The following is a 27,078-nucleotide window of genomic DNA, read 5'->3' on the forward strand; positions in this document are numbered from 1 at the left end:
GCCATCCAGTTCCATCTAAGAAGAGACAAAGAAAATGCCTTCAGCACATTTAAAAACTGAGTAGGTCGGGAGTCGGGCGGTAGCACGGCGGGTTAAGCGCAGGTGGCGCAAAGCACAAGGATCCCGGTTCGAGCCCCCGGCTCCCCACCTGCAGGGGGAGTCGCTCCACAGGCGGTGAAGCAGGTCTGCAGGTGTCTGTCTTTCTCTCCCCCTCTCTGTCTTCCCCTCCTCTCTCCATTTCTCTCTGTCCTATCCAACAATGACATCAACAACAATAATAATAACTACAACAAGGGCAACAAAAGGGAATAAATAAATATTTAAAAAAAAAAACTGAGTAGGATATATATTACAGTTTTCTAGCCCCTCATGGGGGGGGGGCGGCATTTAGGTTGCTCTCAAATTTTGGCTATTACAAATTGTGCTGCTATGAACATAGTGTACATAGATCTCTTATGATGAGTTTTTTTTTTTTTTGCTTTAGGTAAATCTCCAATAGTGAAATTTCCAGGTCATAAAGATACATCCATTTTTAGTATTCAGATGTCTCTAGACTGTTTTCCACAGAAATTGGACCAATTTGTATTCTCACCAGCAGGGTAAAATAAAAAATTTCCTCCACATTCTAATGAAATATTTCATTTCTCCTATCCTTCCTAGCATATGGCATTCTCATTGGTGCAAGTTAGTATTTTGCCCTTCTCCAACAACTTGTCCTCTTCCTCTCACTATAGGACACTAGTTGGTGTGCTGACTCATGAAATTGCACATGTATGGCAAGGGTCTTAGATCCACATTTCCCCCAATAAAGTGATTTATTTAAAATTTTCTTATCAGTATATTTCACCTGTTATAGTTCCATGTTAATTCAGATTTTAAAAGAAAAAATAATGATGAAAGCAAAATAGTAAAATGTAAACAGGAAGATCAGAAAAAAAGAAAAGCAATAAGCCTTGAAAATAGAAAACAATTTCTTCTCATCTGAATATCAAGGATAGTTATCTATGCTATGTGATTAGGCACCTGACCTCTTGAATATTGCATATTTCCATTATAGTGTCCTTCCTGATATCTTGCTTACAGTTCTTTAACATTGCCTACCTACCAGTATTTTGATAATTTCACAACTTGTAGATAGCACATAGTAGGAAATAAGCAAACATAATACTAAAGTGTCTCATTTTGGAAATAACTGGTACAACATGAGTTTTAAGTTTATGTTGGTGCTGTTTTTGAGATAACATAGTTATGGACATTTGTGTCAAAATTATGAGTAAGCACATTCTTTTAGCTATGGGTATTTGGTGTACTTCTGTTTTTGTGAAATTTAACATTCCTTATCTTTATTTCATTGTTGATTCAGTAGTGAAAGTTAATATATGCCACCTTTTAAATCACAGAACTGTAATTTTTTAAATTTCTTTACTGGAGGGATTACTGTTTTGCAGTTGACAGTAAAATACAATAGATTGTAAATGCACAACACATCTCGGTTTTCCACATAACAATTCAGCTCCACTAGGACCTGCCATCTTCTTCCTCTGCCATCTAGTTCCAGGACCTGAACCCACCCCCCTACCCCACAGTCTTTTATTTTGTTGCAGTAAACCAACTCCAGTCCAAGTTTTGCTTTGTGTTTTCCCCTCTACAGAACTATAATTTTATATACTATCACCAGATTTCAGATTCCACTGTCTAGAGATAAGGACATGGGTTTTGATCCTGATATATCATTTATGATCACAATGAAAATATATGTTACTTTGAGCAAAGGCTATAAAATTAAATGCATAAGTAAGTGTTATCTGCAGGTATAGGTTAATCTTTTCAAACATTTTATTGTAACCTGTTTTCAAATTTCAAAATGTGATTTTATGGTCGGAGGGGGTTAATATTTTTTTTACATTATAGTAATTGGCAAATAGGTACTATTTCTCATCTCCCCATGCAAAGCAGTCTCACCTGCGATCCTTTTCCACCATCATGCAGGGAGATGTGTGGCAGGAGAAGTGTGGACTTCAGGGTTCTGTTGCAAAATGTGATTCTTTTTTTTTTTAATTTTTATTTATATAAAGGAAACACTGACAAAAACCATAGGATAAGAGGAGTACAACTCCACACAATTCCCACCACCAGAACTCTGTGTCCCATCCCCTCCCCGATAGCTTTCCTATTCTTTATCCCTTTGGGGATATGGACTCAGGGTCATTATGGGGTGCAGAAGGTGGAAAGTCTAGCTTCTTTAATTGCTTCCCCACTAAACATGGGCATTGGCAGGTCGATCCATACTCTCAGCCTGTCTTTCTCTTTCCCTAGTGAGGAAGGGCACTGGGGAAGCAGAGCTCCAGGACACATTGGTGGGGTCGTCTGCCCAGGGAAGTCTGATTGGCAACATGTTAGCATCTGGAACCTGGTGGCTGAAAAAAAGAGTCAACATGTAGGGCCAAAAAAAAAAGTTCTGACTGTGGGTCTGGGAGGTGGCACAGTGGTAAAGCATTGGATTCTCAGGCATGAGGTCCCAAGTTCAATCCCTGGCAGCACATGTACCAAAGTGATGTCTGGTTCTTTCTCTCTTCTCCTGTATTTCTCATTAATAAATAAATTCTAAAAGAAAAATTGTTGACTAATCATGACCTAAAGGCTGGAAAAGTTTATATGAAGAGTGTGTGGGGGGAGTCCTCTCTTTTGTAGATAGTTAGTAGTGATTCTTTATTTACTCTAAACCATACCTTTCATTGTCTCCAAATTATGAAATATAATGAAAATAATCAAGACAACTTTGCCTTCAAAATATTCCCAAAAGTTTGTCATTAACCTCTGATAGCCTTATACATTTTCTTCTAGCTTTTCTCATTTATGTTGTTGAGTGCTTCCCATTGATATATTATTCAGATCTCTTGTTCTTGTGTCCTCCTATTAAAATCCATTAGTCACATGTCAGTAATCAAGCCACAAGACTGAATCCATAATGTAACAGTGTGAATTCTTCTTGAATTAACTGTTCTCATCAAAAGTTGCCAGCCTTCTATAAGGTCAATGACAGACTTATAATATTTGAGATTTAAGTAGCATAAGCATTTCTTTACAGTGCCTAGCACTTTTTGAGTTTCATACACTTTAAAAACAAGGATGTTCAAAAATGTTAAAACAGTAAATTTTTATATATATTTTACTTGAAAATTTATTTTTTGGTGTGTGGACAGGAAGATGATTTAGGAGTATATATTTCTTATCTCTTCGTCAGTTCCTATCATATTCTCTTGAATTCTTCATAACTTAATTTCAAAAATTATTCTAGTCAGTTTGTGGCTATTAAGTTCATTGTTGATTCTGTAATGTCATTGTCCTTGATCTGTCAGCAGTGTTTGACAAAATTGATACTACTTTCGTCATTAAAATATATTATTTATTTGCCTATGGATATTTTCTATAGTATCAACTATCCTTTCCTGCCCTCCTTTGTTCAGTATTTGAGGAATACTTTGATCTCTTCTAGACCTCATACCTTGAGTATCATAGAATTCTACCCAACCACGTGCTTATGACTACCAAGTTTATTACCAGGTGATCTACTATGATTTACTTCTTCATTGCCTTTCTCCATTCACCTTTAAGATAAGCTCCATAAGAATAAAGACTTTATTTCTTTTCATCATTTATCCTCAATACCTTGAACAATATCTGACACTCAGTACATACTAAGTCCCTTATATAGAATAATGATTTGATTTATGGGCATTTAATCTTAAATCTTGATCATAATAACAAAATGTCAGTTTTTGTTTAATCTGTTTTGAAAAAAGACTATATGTTTCATCTAATTTTTTAATTTCACTGATAAAAGTTATTATTTCCTGAATTTATTCCAGCTCCATTGGTTATACTTCTTTTATTTCCTATGAGTATATTTTTAAACAAGAGATTTCTTTTCAGATTTATATTTTTTAAAGCATACTATCTTTAAAATGATTCTGTTCTTTGAAAAAGGTATATTACTTCCTTTAAGTAGGGCATTTTCTGCATGCTAAGTCATTAGTATGTCTGACATTTTCCAGTGACTTGGAAATTTGCTTTGTGTCATGAAATTTTTGTATAATAATTTGGTATCTGTGAAACAAACACTAAATCTTATATTTAACATGACATTTTTCATTGAGAACAGGCTCAGAAAGTGGTCAACCATAAATGTCAACATGAGTCCATTCTGAGATATATTTAAAAAATCATAATGTTATACTCATATGGAACACCAGGTGGCAGTTAGTTAAACTAAAAGTAATGTTTATTTACCTCTTACTATTTACTAGGAAAAAAAGATTGAGTACAAACTTATTTATAAGTGAATAAGCACCAAATTAAATAAAACTGAATTAAAGAAATATTAATCTAAAAAGACATTATCAGATTTGATTTATCACAGCTATGAGCATTACTTTTAAATAAACACATTTGGAGCCGTCCTAATTAATACAAATTAATTTAACTTTGATGTTCAGTTTTAATTTTGGATATTGACGTATAGAAAAGTCTAGAAAAATATAATTTTTTCCATAGACTGTAGTTGCATACCATTTGAAATGCTTTGTTTTTGCTTGTGTTCTCTGCTAAATTTTTTTCCATTGAATCTGTGCTGCTTCTTTGCCAATGTTTTCCACTGTAGAATCTCCATCTCGCAACCTTGCTTCTCGTGAGCGCATTTACAAAAATTATGGTGTAGCTGGGCCTGCCTCTGCTCTCTCATCTCTGTCTCACAAACTGAAGGGTGGGTATGCGTGCATTCACGGATGGGCCATGCCTAATGAACACAAGAGGTTTCAGTAAAGAAGTTCACCTCAGTCATTTTCATCTCATTCCATTTTTTAATATTAAAGTTCATCATTTTATTTAAAATTTTATGTTTTTGGAGTAATTTATGATATATTTATTTAGTATTTATAGTACTAGTTATCCTAATTAATATGCATGTTTATTCCCTCTGTAGAGTAAATATTCTTAATTTTAAACTTATGTGAGGTCTTAAAAGATAAAATAGGTATGCAGAAAAAAAGTGGTTTATCTGGGAAGTAATTAGAATCCTCATTATAAGTAAAAAATGGTATATGTATAAGTAATTAAACCCAATTTGGTCTATGAAGGTATAAATAACTGTTATATGATATTTCATTCTATATGTAATTTCCTTCTCAGTGCCCTGTTATTTATGGAAAAAAATCATTCTATTCTTTTAGTTTTATAATAGACTTTGATAATTAAAGGTATTTAGTTTAATGTTTTTCAGTACTGTATGTTAATACCTGCCTATATTGTTTGCATGAGTCTTCCTTATGATATTTTCCTAGTGATTTAATTTTAATGCTTTAAATTTAGGCATATTTATGCTACTGACAAAAGATAATTTTAAGCAATATAAAGCATGCTTTGATCTTCAAAAATAAGTACCCATTTTAATATATATGAATGTACTTAATTTTTAAATAACATTTAGTACAACTGTCAAAAACATGTACTTTAAAAATTTTACCACAAGAAGATTTGCTGGACTAGCTAATATAGTACATATTTTTCAAATAATTAAAGTGTAACTATTTCATAGAAATGAGTAAAACGATTTCATATTTTTATCTTATGTAATTAATAGTAATGTCATTTAATACTATGTTATATTAAATAGATTATAGAAACAAATCTGTATAGTGTTGTAAAACATGATATATACAATATTTTGTGGTCTGGCCATACAGCTTGTGTTTGTTTGTCTGTTTTATTGCTATCTGGATTACTGCTGGAGCTCATTGCCTACATGATGAGATTAATCTGTTGCTTCTGGCGGCCATTTTTCTTCTTCTTTTTTATCTTTTCTATTTTATTTTTAATTCTTTAATAGGGCAGTTAGAAATTGAGAGGAATGGAGAGATAGAAACAGAGAAACCTGCAATTCTCACTTTACCTTATGTAAAGTGTACTGTATACCTGTAGGTAGGGACTGGGGACTTAAACCTGGGTCGTTGTGCATGGGAACATGTGTACTCAACCAGATGCATCAGCCAGGCTCTGAGCAGTACAAATTTAAAGTATATTATGGGGCAGGGGTAGATAGCATTGTGGTTATTTAAAAAGACTCTCTTGCCTGAGGCTCCAAAGTCCCAGGTTCAATCCCCTGCACCACCATAAACCAGAGCTGAGCAGTGCTCTGGTTAAAAAAAAAAAGTATATTATTATATAACATAGTATGATATCATTCAATCTACTGATTTATGATTTTGGTATAAAGATTATACAGGTCATTAATAATAAATGTACTAAATTTCAATTCTGTTATTGTTTTTTCAGAATTTGAGGTTAAAATATTTTTGCCAATTACCACTTTAACTTACTTATGATAAAAATAATCCTTACACTCATTCAGTGACTTGAAGACATTAGCTGTACACTAATACATTTTAATAAATATCTTTAAACATTATTTTAAATAACGTTAAATATTTTTAAATATATAACGTTAAATATTTTTAAATATATAACGTCTAATAACGTTAGATATTTTAATAAATATCTTTAAACGTTCTGATACTTTGGGGTGGGGATATGGTGCCCCAGATTGAATGGACACATTACCATGCACATGGACCTGAGTTCAAGCCCAAATTCCCATTTGCAGGGAGGAAGCTTCACAAGTGGTAAAATTGCAAGTCTCTCTTCTCTCTCTTCCTCTCTGTCTCTTCCTTTTTAAGATATAAAGTTAACTGATATTTAATCTACAGCACCACAGTTTTAGTAGCATTTACTCTATCCCATAACTTTTGAAATTCAAATGGAAAAAAATCAATTATTTAGTATATGGATTCATGGCATTTATAATGTAGCATTTTTAATATGTGGCATTTTTTTTCTTGAAAAGTAAATGTTTCAGAGACTCTCACTATATTTTGATAAGTAGAAAATTAACAAATTAATTAATTCTACTATATTTTGGACTCCAGCAGATATTCAGCTATCACCACTCATAATTTTAAAAGTATTTACCACTAGTAGAACTATAGAAATAAGGGGTGCTGGTACCTATGCCACTTAGTCTTTTCTAGATAACATTTTTGTTAAGTTTATGACAATAGTATTTTTGATAATTGATAGGTCTCATTGTTTAGTCCCTTGCAGGGGGGCCCAGTTTACAAGTGGTGAGGCAGGTGTGCAGGTGTCTAGCTTTCTCTCTTCCTCTCTGTTTCCCTCTTCTTTCTCAATTTCTCTCTGTCCTACCCAATTGGGGGGGGAATGGAATAAATGACCACCAGGAGCAGTGAATTTTCAGTGCAGCCACGGAGCCCCAGTGGTAACGCTGGAGGCAAAAAAAAGAAAGAAAAAATACGAAAAGAAAAAGAAACTAATAGGCACGATTAAATTGGTATATCTTTATAATTCATATAGGAGACCACTTAAATATCTGTCTAAATTCTGTTAAATAAGATTTAGCTTCCCCAAGATAGGCAATAAACAATCTTAGTTCATCTGAGCTATTCTCCTGATTCTTTGTTTCAAACCACAAAGGACTTGTGTGAGTACTCTGCCATAATTAACTATTTCATTGCACAATTATTCACTTGTGAATATCTAATTCTCACAGCTATTGTCACCTCTGCCCTTAAGAGTCATAATTATAAAAAGTGGATTTCCAGAAAATAAGACACTTGAGAACTGCAAAAGAAAAAAAATGAAGAGACTGGGCGTTCACTTGTACATTTAACAAATACTTATTGAGCCCTACACCATTGTAGAACACATGTACTTGACCATATAGAGTAACTGACTAAAGTAACAGCAGTCTTTATGGACCTTCTATTAAGAGAGTAGCTTCTATGGTGACATTGCCTTGACCAGGGAGCAGAAACAGTTTCCTACATTATGCAGATTTGTTCAAATTACTTTTTTCAAAAACAACTGAAATAACCAGTTAGCAGTTTTTCACAACTTACTAGATACCTTCTTTCAAAAAAAAAAAAAAAAAACACATCTGCCATTCATGAATTCCATATCACTTTAATCATGTAGGCTAGATTATCCTCCTTGTAACAACTGATAGCATTTAAACTAAGAGGAAGAGTTGTTGCTTTTTATTTTAAGTCTGTAGGGTAATCTTGAAGTTCATACCACTTAAATGGGCACATCAAGGTTGGACCACCTCCTACCTCAAAGAAAGCAGGAAATAGTAGAAAAGAAACATTGAATGAGGGTGAGGATGCCCTGTAGAAATCATCTTCTGCTGTAGGGGCCGGGTGGTGGCGCACCTGGTTGAGCGCACATGTTACAGTGCTCAAGGACCCAGGTTCAAGCCCCCAGACCACACCTGCAGGGGAATGCTTTGTAAGAGGTGAAGCAGTGCCACAGGTGTCTCTCTGTCTCTCCTTCTCTATCACCCCCTTCCCTCTCAATTTCTGGCTGTCTTTATCCAGTAAATAAAAACTAAAGGTAATTAAAAGATAAATTATCTTCTGCTTTGCCAAGAAAGATGTTATTTATTTATTGCATTCTCCTGATTCCTTGTTAAAAACCCCAAAGGACTTGTACTTGTAATTCGAATGATGCTACTGTTTCTCTTTTTTCTAAGAGAACACAACACAAACTCTTTAGAGTTCTAATGAAGTAAACTTAGATTATCTATATACATACTTGAAATAGAGCTTATTTACAGATAATAGACTCTGAATTATATGTAAGTCAGTAACTTTGGGGCATTCATATGTTAATTATAAATTGTTATCCAGTCAATAGTGTATCTCTTTAGCAATTCTTTATTAGTCTAATTTTATTTGTGCACTTGAAGACAATAATTTGCATGTAAATTCATTTTCCTAAGTCAGCAAGACCTACACCCTAATAGAAAAAACTGGGGTTGGGGGAGTCAGGTGGTAGCACAGCGGGTTAAGCACACGTGGCGCAAAGCACAAGAACTAACATAAGGATCCCAGTTCGAGCTCCCGGCTCCCCATCTGCAGGGGAGTCACTTCCCAGGTGGTGAAGCAGGTCTGCAGATGTCTATCTTTCTCTCCCCCTCTCTGTCTTCCCCTCCTCTCTCCAATTCTCTCTGTCCTATCCAACAACGACAACATCAACAACAATAACTACAACAACAACAAAAAAAGGGGCAACAAAAGGGAATAAATAAATAAAATTAAAAAAAAAACTGGGGTTGGAAGGGTAGAGTATCACCATTCTGGAAACTTAATTTAACTCATATTTTTAAATATATATATTTTCCCAAGTTCTTATTCCACAGAATACTTGTATTTTTTCTTCTTAGTTCCTCATTGAAGTTAAATTCTGTATAATTAGTTTTTGTACTAGGACTGAGGTTCAGATATAGCAGATACTGGTACTTTAGTATTAATTATTCAAATTTATTTTATATCCATGAAAATACAGTTATGAAAATGAAGTGTATTCTTATGAGCAGCCTTTTTCCCTTTTTCTTCAAGTATTTTTGTCTGTGACATGGTGTATAGAATCTTGGTTGTTTTTATTTCAATATTAACTTACTACATTGTCAATAATTTATAATTCTATTAACAAATTTCACTGTGAAATGGATTATGCAGGTGATCGAGGAACTGTCTCAACACCATCTAGACCAGCATCTACATCAGGAAAACCAGAACTGTCCTCCAAACATAGCAGATCACTTAAACCTGACGGGCGTATGAGCCGGACTAATGCTGATCAAAAGAAACTGAGGGGTACAGAAGGTTTATCAGCTAGTGAATCCCTCCTTTTGAAATCTGATGCAGCAAAGTTGAGATCAGATTCTCATAGTAGATCATTGTCTCCCAACCATAATACATTGCAGACAATAAAATCTGATGGAAGAATGTCTTCTAGCTTCAGAGCTGAGTCCCCAGGACCAGGTTCTCGATCATCATCTCCTAAGCCAAAGACTCTCCCAGCCAACAGGTCTAGCCCATCTGGTGCTAGTTCTCCACGCTCCTCCTCACCACATGAGAAAAACCTACCTCAAAGAAGTACTGCGCCTGTTAAGACAAAACTTGATCCTCCTCGGGAACGTTCAAAATCAGACTCTTACACACTGGATCCAGATACCCTCCGCAAGAAGAAAGTACCCCTCACAGAACCATTGAGAGGACGGTCAACATCACCAAAATCAAAATCACTACCAAAGGATTCTAAAGATTCTCCCGGATCCGAAAATAGAGCCCCTTCTCCCCATGTGGTACAAGAAAACCTTCACAGTGAGGTGGTTGAAGTTTGCACTTCAAGTACTTTAAAAACAGATAGCACCTGTGATGAAAGTAGTGAATTTAAGAGTATGGATGAAGGTTCAAATAAAGTCCATTTCAGCATAGGAAAAGCACCATTGAAAGATGAACAGGAAATGAGAGCATCCCCCAAAATAAGTAGAAAATGTGCTAATAGACATACCAGGCCCAAAAAGGAAAAATCTACCTTTCTTTTCAAAGGGGATGGACCCAAACCTTTAGAACCAGCCAAGCAAGCTATGTCTCCGTCTGTGGCAGAGTGCGCTAGAGCAGTCTTTGCCTCTTTCTTGTGGCATGAAGGCATAGTACATGATGCAATGGCCTGTTCTTCCTTCCTGAAATTTAATCCTGATCTTTCCAAAGAACATGCTCCTATAAGAAGTAGTTTAAATAGCCAACAACCTACAGAAGAAAAGGAAACCAAATTAAAAAATAGACACTCATTAGAAATATCATCTGCACTAAATATGTTTAATATTGCACCTCATGGACCAGATATTTCTAAAATGGGCAGTATCAACAAAAATAAAGTGTTGTCAATGCTTAAGGAACCACCCCTGCATGAAAAATGTGAGGATGGGAAAACTGAAGCCACTTTTGAAATGTCCATGCATCACTCAATGAAATCTAAATCCCCTCTTCCCTTAACTTTACAACATTTAGTGGCTTTTTGGGAAGACATCTCTTTGGCTACTATCAAAGCAGCTTCCCAGAACATGATTTTTCCAAGCCCTGGCTCTTGTGCAGTCCTTAAGAAGAAAGAGTGTGAAAAAGAGAATAAGAAGACCAAAAAAGAAAAAAAGAAAAAAGAAAAGACAGAAGTTCGACCCAGGGGTAATTTGTTTGGTGAGATGGCCCAGTTAGCAGTGGGAGGACCAGAGAAAGATACCATCTGTGAACTGTGTGGAGAATCACATCCATATCCAGTTACATATCATATGAGACAAGCTCACCCAGGTCAGTACTGATAACATTATTAAATAGAAATAAGTATTTAAAAATGAATAAGCTAGCTTTGAACTTATTCTACAAACTATGCTAAAATATAAGGAAGCATTTGCCTAGAATTTATGTCATAAAATAAATTCAAAGTACATTATCTTTCTTATCAGGAGTTGGAGATAGTTCAACTGAAAGACCACATATTTTACTATATCTGTGGACCCGAGTTCTACCCCCAGCACTGCTGGCGAGCATCCAGGGGAAGCTTCCTGAGTGGTGGGATGTTATAGTATCTCTCCTTCTCTCTGCTTGCCTCTCTTTCTCCATTTTTTTCCTTTCTATTTCTCTCTGATATTTAGAACAGTCTACCCGAGTAGGGGAACTGTACAAATATAAAGCTCCCCCGAAACTCTTGCTGTGATAGATAATAAAATGTGTTATCAGTATGTTTCGTGAAAATAAGTAAATAAGGGGCCAGGTGGTGGTACACCTGGTTAAGCACACACGTTACAACATGCAAGGACCCAGGTTCAAGCACCAGGTGAAGCAAGGATGCAGGTGTCTCTCTGTCTCTCCCCCTCAATCATCCCCTCCCCTCTCAATTTCTCTTTTTCTATCCAATAATAAGTGAATAAAAATATTTTTAATTAAAAAAGTAAGTATATTCTAATAGTATGATGCTAAGTGCAATTTCAGAAATGTTTTAAGATTTAATGTTATGTATGTTACCCAAAATTGCTGTTCAGGTGTCTTAAAATTATAGGGAAAAAGAGACACAAGACAATTCCAAATATTAGAACTCTTTGTTTAAGTATTTTCCTGCTCAAAGTTGAAATTAGGCTTTACTGATCATTTTGGCATTTTCCATTGGTAGTGACATAATTTAGTCAGAGGACTGTATTTTTAAATAGATGTAAGGATTTCTGTAGCAATTAAATATTTTTTCTTTTGAACGTATTATTTCTTTTGTTGAAAATACATCATTCTTACAGAATTTTTTCTATCTACTTTGTCCAGTTGTATTGGTGCACTTAGTAAGCCTAAGTATTCCCATATCTTTTCTTTCTTTTGACATGCTTTCAGAATATCTCCAATATAGTAGGAGGAATCATGTAATTGGCTACATTTTTTAAAATCAAACATAGCTCTTTTTACGATATAAATAATATATAGTCTGGGGAAAAATTCAGATTCTTGCTAAAGTACTTTGATAACTTTGAGGAATTAATATGTCATTAATGTATAAGCAGTAAAGATCAGATAATGAAAGACAATTAAAATGTCAAATTTTTATTTTTGTTCTTCTTCTTTCCAGGTTGTGGCCGGTATGCTGGTGGGCAAGGTTACAATAGTATTGGGCATTTTTGTGGAGGATGGGCTGGTAACTGTGGTGATGGTGGTATAGGAGGAAGTACTTGGTATCTGGTATGTGATCGCTGTAGAGAAAAGTACCTTCGTGAAAAACAAGCTGCTGCAAGGGAAAAGGTATTTCTATCCTTTCTGAGTATAATATCATAAAGATACATATTTTTTAAAATCAGTACTTTTGTACCTACATTTTCTATACATTCCCCCCATCCCTGCACCTCCTCACACTCCCTCTCTTTCCCTTTCTTCTTCTCTCTCCATCTCCTTATCTTACTCTTTCCCTTTCTAACAAATAGTATAAAGGTCGGACCAAGAGGCAGTTCAGGGATACTATGTGCACCAAGCTTAGGTTTATTCACCAGCTTTATATTAAAATACATAACTAGTAGGGGCCGTGAAATAGCTCACCTGGATGAACTGGGTTTAAAGCCTGGGACCTTATGGGGGCATTACAGCACCTATTGGACATAGTGTCAGTGCGTAAGCGTTGGAGTGGTCTTTCGCTTTCGTGTGTATATCTCTCTCAGTTTCTCTGGCTCTTCTGCAAAGAGAAAAAAAAATTATCCTGGTGGAATTGTACATGCACAATGTCCTTGCACTTTAAAAAAAGTAGTGTTTATACTACAAATAACATGAAAAGTTAATATTTTACCAGGTCATTTTTTTTAATCACAAAAATAAATTAATCTTAGAGTTGCAGAAGTATACTATCCAGTGGCATATGTGCCTTACTAACAAATGTTTATTGTTAAAATATTATATATATATTCCTCAAAACATAAACATAAGTTTTTACAGTTCACTTTTTTCTCTTAATTCTCATTTTTTCTTTATTTATTGTGTTGTAGGACATATGAAAACACAAGATTATTCATATTACATACCTAAATTAATTTTAATCTCAGTGATTATACATTATTGGCTATATATGTATATATATACATATGTGTTTTTTAATTTGGAGATGCTGTTCATCAAGATTTGTTGCTGATACAGTTTCACATCTCCCCAGTATGTGTTCTTATACCTCCCCCTACACCAAAGTGCCATTCTATACTGTATTCCATTGTGACTTGTTCACCCTTAACCACTTCACACACACACACACACACACACACACACACACACACACAAACACACACACACACACATGTACACTTCACGAAATAATTAAGGTTAGATTTTACTAGGTTTTTATTTTTTTAGTTCTCCTAACTAAAGAGTTTGTGACTAATATAAAGCAGTTTTATTCATAAGTGTAATGATTTCAAAATAATTTTTTTTATTTAAAGAAGTAGTTCTACAGTGTTAGCAAAATAGCTCACTTAGTGTCCAACCCAGGTTCAAGCTCAGCCCACCACCACAGGAAACTTGGGTACTATGGTCTCTTTCATTCTCACTCCCTCTGCCTCTCTGTCTCTGTCTGAAAAAAGAGAGGGAATAAAGAAACTCTTCAAGCTCATAATATACCTCACCTATTAGACTGTGTTTCTTACCACCTTTGGGGGCAAAGATTCAAACCCTAGTCCCTGCACTGCAGCAGTGACTCAGCTGGTAGACCTTTGGACTAATTTTGCCTGAGATTCCCAGTTCGATCTGCAGCACTGCATGCATACTGGCTAGCTTCCCTCTTTTTCCACCTTATGTGAATCTTTCTTTTTCATATGTAATAATAATTTTTTTAAAAAACTCATCTCATTGGAGCACGTGGACAGTATAGTCAGAGCTCCATGGATAGATAGTGGAGCTTTGCTCTGCTGTCTTTCGTCTCTTTCTCTATTGAAAAGTTGGACCCCAGAGGGGGTATTATACATGCACTAGATCCCATAATTGCACTCAGAAATAAATAAATAAATAAACAGTTTCACATCAGTAAAGCTCTTTATTAGAAAGTAAAAAAACACAGATTAAGAAATTAACATTTTGAATAGAAGTAGGAAAAGTCAGTAAAAATTTTTTTTTGATCAGGTCAAGCAATCTAGGAGGAAACCAATGCAAGTCAAAACTCCTCGTGCCTTGCCAACTATGGAAGCTCACCAGGTGATTAAAGCAAATGCACTCTTCCTGCTATCTCTGAGCAGTGCGGCAGAACCAAGCATTCTGTGTTACCATCCTTCCAAGCCATTCCAGTCTCAGCTTCCCAGCGTGAAAGAGGGCATTTCTGAGGATCTTCCTGTTAAAATGCCTTGTCTCTACTTGCAGACACTAGCTAGGTAATACAGCTGAATTTATGTTGTTTTATTCACTTTTAGATTCACAGTTATTGTTGACTCATACTGTCTGAGTCAACTGTGTACTATGTTCACATATCCTGTACAATCAGGAGACCTTCAGAAATTTGTTTCTTATTTACATCTGATGTTTTTAATCACCTTTAGATTGAATGTTATTGTCGATTAGCTAATATTCTCTGAATAGCCATACTGTGTTCCATACTGTGTTCCATACTGTGTTTGGTAGGCTAACCACTTTATAGTAGTGGTTAGCAGCTCCTGATAGAATAAATGACATGTGTCACAAGAGACAGATGAAAAGCATTACACATTTAAGGAATCACATGATTATTAAAACAATGATAATAATAATGTCAATTACTGGGAGAAGCATATGAAATGCCCTACAGTGGTTACCCAAGGTCAGAAAAGCCATGCTGAAGTTGGAAGTTATCCCATAGACAGAAGAAACAGTAAAAATTTAAAACAAAAAAATATATATATGACCACATAACAATTAGGAAGTCACTGTAACTGATGTGAAAGCTGGATTAGACACCATAACTAAAGGCAGAGAAATGCCTGATATTCTTATACTAGTTTACCCTATTGGGCTTGGGCAGTATAGCCTGTGTTTTCATACACTATACACTGACATGCTAAAATAGGCTCTCATATAACAAATTAAAAAAAAAAAATCTTTCAACTAGCAAATGGTATGACTTGCCAATCAACAGTTCCATTGTTGAAATTTATGTCTTTGTATAGCAGTGTTTTTTTAAGATGTTACTACTTTAATATCTTAAAAACATTTAATTTTTTTAAATTTATTTTATACAAGATAGGAACAGAGCACTTCACACGAGAGAGGAAAAAAGAGAGAAGCTAGACCAGGCACTGGAAATCAGACTGGCAGCCTCAAACATATAAGTGTTAAGCTTTTTCAGTTGAGCAATTTCCATAGCCACTGTGTTGTTGTTTTGTGAATATTGACTATTTCAATGAAATAAGTGAGAAATGAAAATGAAAATTGAGACTTCATTTGAGTCTGAATTACAAATCAGATATGCCAAGTACAACAAATCTTTTATCTTTAGTCAGACCACTTGCTAGACTTAGATTAACAACCCTATTCTACTTTGAAAAGGAAAGAATCAGACTTAGAAATGTAACAAATTCTGGCTTTCTATATATTTAAGTTTAGTCTTAGCACTCTGGAGAGAGGGCATCCTCTTAATCTGTGGAACATTTGTTGTATTTCATCATTTTCAAATTATTGTAGAAGAAATATTATGAACCTGAGACAAGTCTGTAATGATAGGAAAAATATGTAAGAATGCTTGTGAGAAGAAATCTGTTTTACATAGACTAGTATGAATGGCCATTGTTGAGGACTGAGCCTACTATAACACTAAGGTCTTTCATTTTAGGCACCTAGATAGTTAGAATCATTAATCCAAACAACATAAGTTAGAAATTTTCTTGAAAGAAAAGCTCACTTAGCGATTTGAAATTATACTACTAGGAACATCAGACATCTCTTACTACTTACATCTGTAATTGCATTAATATTTTACCTTTAACTGTAGATTTCTGTGTGTTTGCTTTTACTTTCAAAAAAGGTATCATGCCTAAAGTTATTTGGTTTTATTTAATCTAGGCATCATCATGAAAATTTTGTAGGCTATCAAGATGATAACCTATTCCAGGATGAAATGAGATATCTACGTTCAACGTCTGTGCCTGCCCCATATATATCAGTAACTCCTGATGCCAGTCCTAATGTATTTGAAGAACCAGAAAGCAATATGAAATCTATGCCACCAAGGTAATTTCAGTTTTTCCTTTATTAATTGCCATTGTTTAATGGAAAAAAAAACTTTGAACTAGAAAAAAAATTCTGTAACTTTATTTTTATATCCTACCATCTGAGGATATTAAGTTAGTTCTGCTAATTATATTATAGTACAAAAATATGCATGCATAAGATTAGTCCCCTTGACAATAAAGTTGGACAAGTCAGAGATAAAGGATAAATAGAATGTATAATGAAATAATAAAAGATTACATTCTATATTATATGATTTAATGTTGTAGTAAATCATACTAGGTAGGGAAAGGATAATTTGAGGTAACAAAGAAGAAGGTTTCACTAGAGAAAGTTTCATGGGGAAAATTGCATTTAAAAAAATCATGAATTTACTGGATTACTATTTGCAATGCCCCTTTCCCCCCCATCAGGCATGCTATTGTCAGACTAAAGAGATTCTAAAACAAAGTCTCACTGTGTCTGTTGAGAAGCTGATAATTTAGAAATTCCTGCTAGGTATCTAGAAATGGATTATGTTCATAATGATTGTGAGAAAGGAGAAAAATTCAGTGACTCTTGACTGACTGAATAATGAAAAGGGTAAGTTTAAGATGGTTGTAAAGCTTCATGAATAACTGATTAATATAATATTGCAAAGGAAGAAATTTACTGATGGAGGAATGTGGTTATTACAGTATGTCACCAATCTAATATTACGCAGCTCTGTACTAATACAATACATATCTTAATAAACCTAGTAGAACTTTTGTATCCAAATGAGGATTTTCCCAATGGCAATATTTATTTTTCTCTCGATTTATTTTTCTCATTTATTCATCTTTCCTTTTTTTTTTAATTGATTTACTTAATGAACGACAAATCCATTGGCTAAGAGAGGTACAATTCCACACAGTTACCACCACCAGATTTCTCCATGCCACCCCCTCTATTGGAAGCTTTCCTATTCTTTGTCCCTCTGGTAGTATGGACCCACGATCATTATAGGGTGCAAAAGGTGGAAGGTCTGGCTTCTGTAGTTGCTTCTCTACTGGACATGGGCATTAGCAGGTCAAGCCATACTCCCTGCCTATTTCTGTCTTTCCTAGTGGGGCAGGGCTCTGGAGAGATAGGGTTCCAGGACACATTGGTGAGGTCATATGTCCAGTGAAATCAGGTTGGCATCATGGTAGCATGCAGTTTGACTGAAAAGCATTAAGTAGTAGTGCATTGGGTTAAGCATGCATTGCACAGAATGCACCGACTAGCTCAAGGATCCAGGTTCAAGACCTCGGCTCCCCTCCTTCGAGTCACTTCACAAGTAGTGAAGCAAGTGTGCAGGTGTCTGTCTTTCTGTTTCCCTCACTGTCTTCCCCTCCTTCCTTGATTTCTCTTTATTCTATCCAACAACGTCAACAATAATAACAAGGTGCAACAAAAATGGAAAAAAAATAAATAAAGGCCTCCAGGAGCAGTGGATTCATAGTACAAGCCCTGAGCCCTAGCAATAACCCTGGAGGCAAAAAAAAAAAAAAAAAAAAAAAAAAAAAAGCTATATAAAGCAGAAAAATGTTTATTAATCAGAAACCTAAAGGTAAGAATATAAAAGATGAGATTTGGGGTCTCTATTGGGAAAAGTTAGGAAGTCTATTATAGGTATATTCCAGGGGGCCCATGTCTTTATTAATTCTTGCTTGAGCCCAACAGCTAACATGGAGGTGGGCTAAAGGTAACTCTCTGCGGAGATGGTACCAGAGCAAGGAATGAGACTGGAAAGCTGGATCAGAGAAGAGAGTAGCTCCCCCAAATGGGAAAAGCATATAAATACCATTAACTATAAACCCCATTGATCCAATCTGAGACCCAGATTCAGCACAGGAACCTGTATAACCTGTGTAACCTCTGCATCCCTGTAGTTCTGACCTCACATTCCATGGTCATAGCTGGGAACATTCTAGGCTGCACTCATTACAGGACAAGTCTTCCTTCCTTGAATAGCAGAGTATGTTGACCCAGCCTCCTTACTTTACCTGACAAGGGTTAGTCTTAAAGTGATTGAGGGAAGTGAAATAGGAAGTAGGTAAGGAGGGTATCTGGGTCTAAGTAGAAACTATTTGAGTATTTTACGGTGTCTTTTTTAGGTCTTTCTGTTTGCTTGTTGCACTTATTGAGTCACTGTAGACAACTGTGCACTTTTACTTTAAGGTGTATATTTCCTATAACTTATGGATGCATACATGTGCACATATGCCCTGTCTCATGGCCCCGGTCCATATCTAAGTTCTGTGGCTTTGTTAGGAAGTGTGCCACCTGAAGTGGAATTAAGAAGTCCTATGAGCTAGGAAACATTTCACCAGAGTAATGGAGCTGAAGGGTTGGCATATCAGGCCTAGTGTCTCTGGACACAGTCTGAAGTGAAACATGTCAGGGTGGTACTGGCTGCATTGACTTGGTTGAGCTCAGCAGATGTAGGATCAAATGGTATGGATTGAGAGAAGCATGAAATAAAATGAGTTAAGACCCAGAGGTTCCAGGACTGGGGGATTTTATAGTGATGCAGAAGGTTCCTTCTATCTTAAAGTTTAAGAAGCCATTAGATAGTTATTATTATAACCAAGTTATTCAGAAATTTTATTTACTTAGAAAATCCCATGGTTAGGATTTACTGTACCATACAAGACCTTACCATGATTTTGGAGCTGCTCATGAAATTTTCTCCAAAGTGTTTTATATATTTTTTTTTCTCACTATCTCTATCCAGTAAATAAATAAAAAGATAATTAAAAAAGAAATAAATGAAATAATATCTCTAAAATAACAAAAGAAAAAATTACCTTAATGTTTCATTTTTGAATGTCTTGTTTTTTTCATTTTTAAAATATATATATATATGTGTGTATGTATGTATGTATACAAAATGTATGTATATATATTTACACTTTACTAAAGGGGTAGAAGCCATTTTAATGGTTCTTATAGTGTGATTATTCAGTTATTACCTATAAGTAATACAGGAAATATAATTTACTACAACATATGTCCAGTTTAGAGAAAAGTAGATTAGAAGAATGAATAGAAGCACCAAGATATGGTAAAATCTTCCAATGTATAGCCCCCAGGAATCATTACCAATGTCACAAAATTTGAGTACTTTTTTAGGGACTCCTATTTTGCACAGTTCCATGCTGATGTAGCAGAAATTCCAGGCCCCAGGGAATCCTGCCACAAGTTGAATATACTCAAAAGTCTGTCATAGAATAGTCAATAAATACCCCTGGGAGGAAAACAGAACAGATGTCAAATACTGTGGAAATGGGAAATGATTACATTACTGAAAACCATACATAAACATTACATAATGAAACTATATACTACTGAAACAAAAGATCTAGACAGAGGTATCTACTTTAAGCATGTAGCAGTTAAAAAACAAATTATATGGCATGCAGAAAAGATAAAGAACTTTATCTTAAAACTCTCAAAATGAAAAAATAATCACACATATTCTTTAGTACTGAAAAAATTGATAGTGAAATGAATGGTACAACACAAAAATAAGCTAAAAAGCAGAATGGTGTAAAAAAAAAAAAACACTTAACAGAATACATATGAAAGGCTGCCTCTACACTTGTATAAAACCAAGAAATCAGTTAGGAATGTTTAGAATAGTAAATTGAATATATTGGCATAAAAGAAAAGTTATCCAGCTACCTCCTGAGAGTTCCTTGGTTTAAATTGTTTTTTGAAGCAATAATTACTGTATGTTATGGTTATAAAAGCAGTGTGTTAACAAGGAAAAAAAATTTTAGTGGCCTGGAAGTTGGCATATTAGATAAACTGTTGGACTCATAAGCATGAGGTCCTGAGCTCAGTTGCTGGCCAGAGTGCTGCTCTAGCCATTTTCAGTATCTGTCTCTATCTCTCTATCTCTCTGTCTGATAAATGAAGTGAAGCTTAAAAAAATGTTTGAGAAAAATCGCAATGGGTAAAGAAAGACAAGATGATTTTAGCAGTTAGTGTGAAGATAATACATATGGAAACTAGAACAGTCCAATTTAACAATAACTTGTTTCTTTAACATAAACATGGTAACAGTATATAGAATATTCAAAAGTTTTTTTTTAAAATTTCCCAAAATAAAAACTAGTAACTTCTAAATTTAATAGGCAACTATAAAGAATAGCTTGTATTACTAAAACTAAGTGGAAAAAATAAGCATTTTTCCAGTGTCTGAAGAGAAAAAACACAATTTTCACAAGAAGAAAGTTAGAGTGTTTTTAAACTTCTACATAAGAAATGAATGAAATGGGGGCTGGGTGGTAGCACACCTGGTTGAGTGCACAGGTTACACTACGCAAGGACCCAGGTTTGAGCCCCATTCCCCCAACTACAGGGAGAAAGTTTTATGAGTGATGAAATAGTTCTGAAGGTGTCTCTCTGTCTCTCTCCCTCTCTGTCACCCCCTTCCCTCTCGATTTCTGGCTTTCTCTATCCAATAAATAAATAAAAAGACAATTTAAAAAAAGGGAATGAATGAAATAATATCTCTAAAATACCGAAAGAAAGAAAGAAATACCTTAATGTTTTGTTTTTTGGTTGAATTTCATGTTTTGTTTTTGTTTTTGTTTTGTTTTTATAAAAAGGAAGCACTGACAAAAACCGTAGGATAAGAGGGGTACAACTCCACACAATTCCCACTACCAGAACTCCGTATCCCATCCCGTCCCTTGATAGCTTTCCTGTTCTTTATCCCTCTGGGAGTATGGACCCAGGGTCATTATGGGGTGCAATAGATAGAAGGTCTGGCTTCTGTAAGTGCTTCCCCACTGAACATGGGTATTGGCAGGTCGATCCATACTCCCAACCTTTCTCTCTCCCTAGTGGGGCAGGGTTCTGGGGAAGTGGGGCTCCAGGACACATTGGTGGGGTTGTCTGCCCAGGGAAATCGGGTTGGCATCATGCTAGCATCTGGAACCTGGTGGTTGAAAAAAAATTTAACATATAGAGCCCCTAAAAATGTTGACTAATCCAACAAGGGCAACAAAAGGGAATAAATAAATAAAATAAAATATTAAAAAAAAATTTTTTTTTAATGTTGACTAATCATGAACCTAAAGGCTGGAAAAATTCATTTGAAGAGTTGGGGGGGGTCCCCGTTTTGTAGATTGTTAGTAGTTCTATTTTGGTTATATTCCAAAGAGCTCATAACTGAACTAGTTTTGGTTTTTGGTGTTTTGTTGTTGTTGTTGTTACTTTGTTTTTTTCCTGAGCCTGACATCTGATGCAGGTGGATCTAAGTTATTGTCTGGAGAGATGATGTCATGGCTAGAAAAAGAACCAGAAAGCTGGATCAGGGAAGATAGTAGCTCCCAAATATGGAAATGTTTTTACCAAATTACTCTGACATACTCAGATATAAAATGTCTTAGAAACTATAGGACCATATTATTTAGTTTTTGTATGATATTTCTTGTAGACACTCATCCTATGGATTTATCTGTCCATGTTTCTGAATACTATGACACATAACTACCTTCACAATGCTTTTGTTTCTAAATTTTTAACTCATTTGACATTTTTTCTTTGTTTTCACTTATATGAAGCCTAGGAAAGCCAAAATTTCATGATGTTCTTCTGAAATTGTTCCAGAACTTTTTGATTTTTAGGAAAATCAAATAATGATGTACAGAGAGATGACCATTTGATTGCCAACTTGTTTCTGAATTTGTGTTTTTCCATGTGTTTTACACATAATTGGTTACACAGTTATAATATAAACATAGGCATTATTCATTTTTTCTACTGAAAATTTTAATTTGCCATCTTCTTTTATCAACAGTTTGGAAACTAGTCCCATAACTGATAGTGATCTTGCAAAGAGGACTGTCTTCCAAAGATCATATTCAGTTGTTGCTTCTGAATATGATAAGCAACACTCTATTTTACCTGCAAGAGTTAAAGCCATTCCTAGAAGAAGAGTTAACAGTGGAGACACTGGTAAGTATGAAAAGAAAAAGGGACCTACCTTTAATGACTTGAATGGTTTTGGTTTTATTTCTGTTACTGCTTTTTATTATTATTTATTGGGGGCTTAATGGCTTAAAGTATGGTTGTTGATACATGGATACAGTTTCTTATCTCTCTTTGATAGGTATCTCCAGAACACAATCACTTCTAACTTAAGTCAATCAGCATCATTATGCTCCAGGACTAAAATAGCCTCTCCACTCTTTGCATCCTCTCCTTCCATAGAGGTCTTTGCTTTGGTGCAATACGCTACACCCAGTACCAGTTTCACTTTGTGTTTCCTCTTTCTGTCCTTGTTTCTTATGTTCCACCTGTAAGTGAAATCATCTAGTGTTTGTCTCTTTTTGGCTTATCTCACTTGAGATGATTCCTTCAGGCTCCATTCAAGATGAAGGAAAGTAGATGCTTTTAACATTTGAACCACTGATAGTATTCCAGTGTGTATAAATATCGCAACTGTTTTAGCCACTCATTTGTTGTTGTATATCAGGGTTATTTTCAAATTTTGGCTATTACAGATTGTGCTGCTATCAACATAGGTAGACATAGATCTCTTTAGCTAGGTGTCTTTGTTGCCTTTGGATAAATCACTAGGAGAGAAATCACTGAGTCTTAGGGTAGGTCCATTTCTAGTGTTCTGAAAAATCTCCAGACTATTTACCATAAGATTAGGCCAATTTACATTCCCATCAACAGTGTAGAAGAGTTCATTTTTCCTCACAATTTCACCAGTTTTGTTGTTGTTGTCATTTTCAATATATAACATTCTGAGCATAAAATGGTCTTTTCACTATTGTCTTTGCATTTCTCTGATAATAAGAGACTTTGAACATTTTCTCCTATGTATGTTGAATCTCTGCATCTCTTCTTTGGTGAAGATTCTATATATGTGCTGCATTTTTAATATTTTGTTTTGATGCTGAACTTGTGAGTTCTTTTTTTTTTTGGTTACTAGTCCTTTATCTGATGTATGTCTGATAAAGATTTTCTTACATTCTGTAGGTTATCTTTCTGTGTTGGTGTTTGGTTCTATTTGCTATGCAGGTTTTCAATTTGATATAGGTCCATGGGCTTATTTTTGTTTTCGTTCTCCATGCTACTGGACTTGAGTCTTTGAAGAAATATCTGATGTATACATCATGAAGTATTCTGCCATTGTTTTCTCTGCATTTGATAGTTTCTGGTCTGATGTCCATGTCTTTGATCATATGTAGCTTTTTTAAATCTAATTTTTGAACAGGGGAGGATGGATCATTTTGATTTGTAGTAGACATTTCTTCTGTGTGACACAGCTATAAATGTTCAAATTTTGCATTTCAGTTGGAAGAAACATCATCCATTGATTATTCAAAAATAATCTTTAAAATCTTACTCATTAGCTGTCTAATACAATGTTGATAGCATTATCTCTTTCAGTGAACCTGGAGTTCCAGTGACTTATACTTTCATTATTAGCTTCCCATTCCAATGGAACACTTATCTAACTTTGTTATCCACTGCCATGTGAATAATAATATTTGGGCAAATGAGCAACTCTTCTTTTTGTATATATTCTTCAAATAAGATTTCTGTTCCTTTTCTCTCTCCTCCTCCTTCTTATTCCGCAATAATACAAATGTTATTATTATTTTTTTACAATATTTATTTATTCCCTTTTGTTGCCCTTGTTTCATTGTTGTAGTTATTATTTGATGTTGTTGTTGTTGGATAGGACAGAGAGAAATGGACAGGGGAAGGGAAGACAGGGGGAGAGAAGGATAGACACCTGCAGACCTGCTTCACAGCTTGTGAAGCAACTCCTCGACCAGCACCCTTATACCAGTCCTTGCGCTTTGCACCACATGCGCTTAACTCTCTGTGCTACCGCCCCTGTTCTTTTTTATATTAATAGTGCCATAGCTCTTTTACATTGTCTTCATTTGTTTTAGTTCTTTTTTTTTCTTTGTTACAGGTTGTCTTGGATTTCCCTTACCTTATCTTCCTGCTCACCACTTCAGCCTTTAGCTTCTGTCTTTCTGCTGGTGCTCCCCTCTACATTTTTTAGTTCAGCTGTATTCTTTAGCTCTCTGGGTTTTGTTGAGTTATTTCATACTTGCTCTGATACTCTTGCAGATTTCATCCACATAACTTTTTTTTAACATTTCTTTATTTGGATTTGGCAGGTAAAGAAATTGAGAGAGAACGAGGATAGAGACGGGGAGGGAGAAGGAGAGGTAATGAGGATGGGGTGAGGGGAGAGGAACCTGCAGCACTGCCTCACTACTTGTTATGTTTCCCCCTGCAGGTAGAGACCATGGGCTTAAACCTGGGCCTTTGCTCATTATAACTTTTGCACTCAATCAGGCGTGCCACCACTTTTTATTTCAGTAAAAGTTTTCTTTAAGAAGTTTATATACCTTTGTTGTCATTTAGCAAATATTTTTGTATAATTATTACATGGTACCATTGTTATAAAACTATCCTTTGAAAATGATAGAAATGAGATTTAGAGTTAATTTAAGGAAAAAATAAAGACCATTGCTTTAGATTATTTTAGAAAGCATGTAGTTTAAGTCCTGGGTTTAAGTCTTCAACTTAATTACTATAAAATTTTAGGAAGCAAGATACTTAACCTTCATAAACCTCAAAAATTTGAAATTAATGTGACTGTGTCTCATGTAAATAGGGGGGTCTTGAAAATATATAAGCTAAGTACTCTTATTTATGTTATGTTATATATTGCCTATGAAAAATATTGTTTTTTGTTGTTGTTGTTGTTCTCTCTCTTTTTTTTTTCTCATAGAAGTTGGTTCTTCCCTCTTGAGACATCCATCTCCTGAACTATCTCGGCTGATTTCAGCACATAGCTCCCTTTCCAAAGGAGAACGAAATTTCCAGTGGCCAGTTTTAGCTTTTGTTATACAGCATCATGATTTAGAAGGTCTTGAGATAGCAATGAAACAAGCCTTACGGAAATCTGCTTGTCGAGTTTTTGCTATGGAGGTATGAATACACTAATTTAGTTTTTGATTAAATGATCATATAAATCACGTGCTGATTCTATCTAATGGTGTCACTTTTTTACAAGTATAAATTGCATCAGATTAAGAAATTAACCATTCAGTTAAGTTCACATCAGTATTTCAATAGGTGCAAACTTTTACATTTGTACATAGAATAATTTATGGCTTCATATTACATTCCACTAAATAAATTTATTTCTATAGTGCTTACTATTTAGAGCTAGTTATTTTTTTAAAATCACTGTAAAGATAGTCATCTCCATTTGAAATAAACTTTCAAAGAGGATGAAATTTAAGTAGGACTCTGAATTATGAATTTAATAATGAAATCATGTGAATCTATTTTCTGAAAGTGAGAGAATAGCTGTATATCATAGATATATACGGACTAGCTGCTGTATAGTTTTATTTTATAACCTAGCACTTTCATTTATGGGGACAGATATAAACATTTAAATAAATGGCAGTTTGTGTAAAGCTTCAGAAACCTTTTATGTTGACACTAAACACAAACTGGAAAAAGCAATACTCAAGTATTGAGCAAATGAATAATAACATGAATTTTTACAAGTAAAAGTGATCTGGCATTTTATTCCATGAGTATTATTTTTCCTACTGCTTTTTTATTTTTATTTCTGACCAGGGTTATTGATCAATATGATTCGTCTTAAAAATGAGTTAAAAGCTCCTACTGTATTTCTTTGAAATATACATGATGGGATTTTGACTAGCAATAAGTATATTTCCTCTTATCATGAACTCATTTAGGCATTCAACTGGCTTCTGTGTAATGTCATCCAAACGACTTCTCTCCATGATATTCTGTGGCATTTTGTGGCATCATTAACTCCTGCTCCAGTGGAAATTGAAGAAGAAGAGGATGAGGAAAATAAAACAAACAGAGAGAATGCAGAACAAGTAAGTGGGATTTTTTTCCCTTCTCTTTAAATCATTTTATTGGGTAGATAATGGCTTATAGTTGTTGATACATCAGTACAATTTCTCTCACCCCAACTTAGGTCACTTTCCACCATCATGTAATAGAACCCCAGTGCCCTCTCCAGCCACTGACATCCTCTCTTCCCCCACAGTCCTTTACTTTGGTGCAGAATGCTACACCCAATCCAAGGCTTGTAGTGTTGTGTTTTTCTTTAAGAATTTATTTATTTATTTATTTATTTATTTATAAGAAAGACAGGAAGAGAGAAAAAGAATCAGATATCACTCTAGTACACGTGCTTCTGGGGATTGAACCCAGAACCCCATGTTTGAGAATCCAATGTTCCATCCACTGTGCCACCTCCCGACCACTGTTTTTCATTTCTTTCATTCTTTTCTAAATTCACCGCTAAGTGAGATCATCCGATATCCATTAATTTTTGGTTTATGTCACTTAGCATGATTCCTTGTCCATATTTTTATAAAAGAGTAAAGTTGCCTTTTAGACAATACAGTGA

General features: G+C 34.9%; 1 protein-coding gene across 12 annotated transcripts in view; it reads left to right on the forward strand.

The window, feature by feature from the left end:
- The window catches only part of MYCBP2 (MYC binding protein 2), a 238,289-nt gene that overhangs the window by 180,164 nt on the left and 31,047 nt on the right, over positions 1 to 27,078 (forward strand). For 7 of the 12 annotated variants that reach the window (XM_060191609.1, XM_060191610.1, XM_060191611.1 and 4 more), the window contains 8 exons: positions 4,661 to 4,762; positions 9,588 to 11,219; positions 12,520 to 12,689; positions 14,541 to 14,785; positions 16,446 to 16,613; positions 22,432 to 22,589; positions 25,402 to 25,601; positions 26,390 to 26,539. In XM_060191609.1, coding sequence (XP_060047592.1) covers positions 4,661 to 4,762; positions 9,588 to 11,219; positions 12,520 to 12,689; positions 14,541 to 14,785; positions 16,446 to 16,613; positions 22,432 to 22,589; positions 25,402 to 25,601; positions 26,390 to 26,539 — 2,825 coding nt within the window. The remainder of the gene's footprint in view (positions 1 to 4,660; positions 4,763 to 9,587; positions 11,220 to 12,519; positions 12,690 to 14,540; positions 14,786 to 16,445; positions 16,614 to 22,431; positions 22,590 to 25,401; positions 25,602 to 26,389; positions 26,540 to 27,078) is intronic. The other 5 variants (XM_060191613.1, XM_060191615.1, XM_060191619.1 and 2 more) reach the window with 1 other exon arrangement.

The sequence above is a fragment of the Erinaceus europaeus genome, chromosome 5 (assembly GCF_950295315.1).
Source record: "Erinaceus europaeus chromosome 5, mEriEur2.1, whole genome shotgun sequence".
In the NCBI taxonomy this organism is placed as follows: domain Eukaryota; kingdom Metazoa; phylum Chordata; class Mammalia; order Eulipotyphla; family Erinaceidae; genus Erinaceus; species Erinaceus europaeus.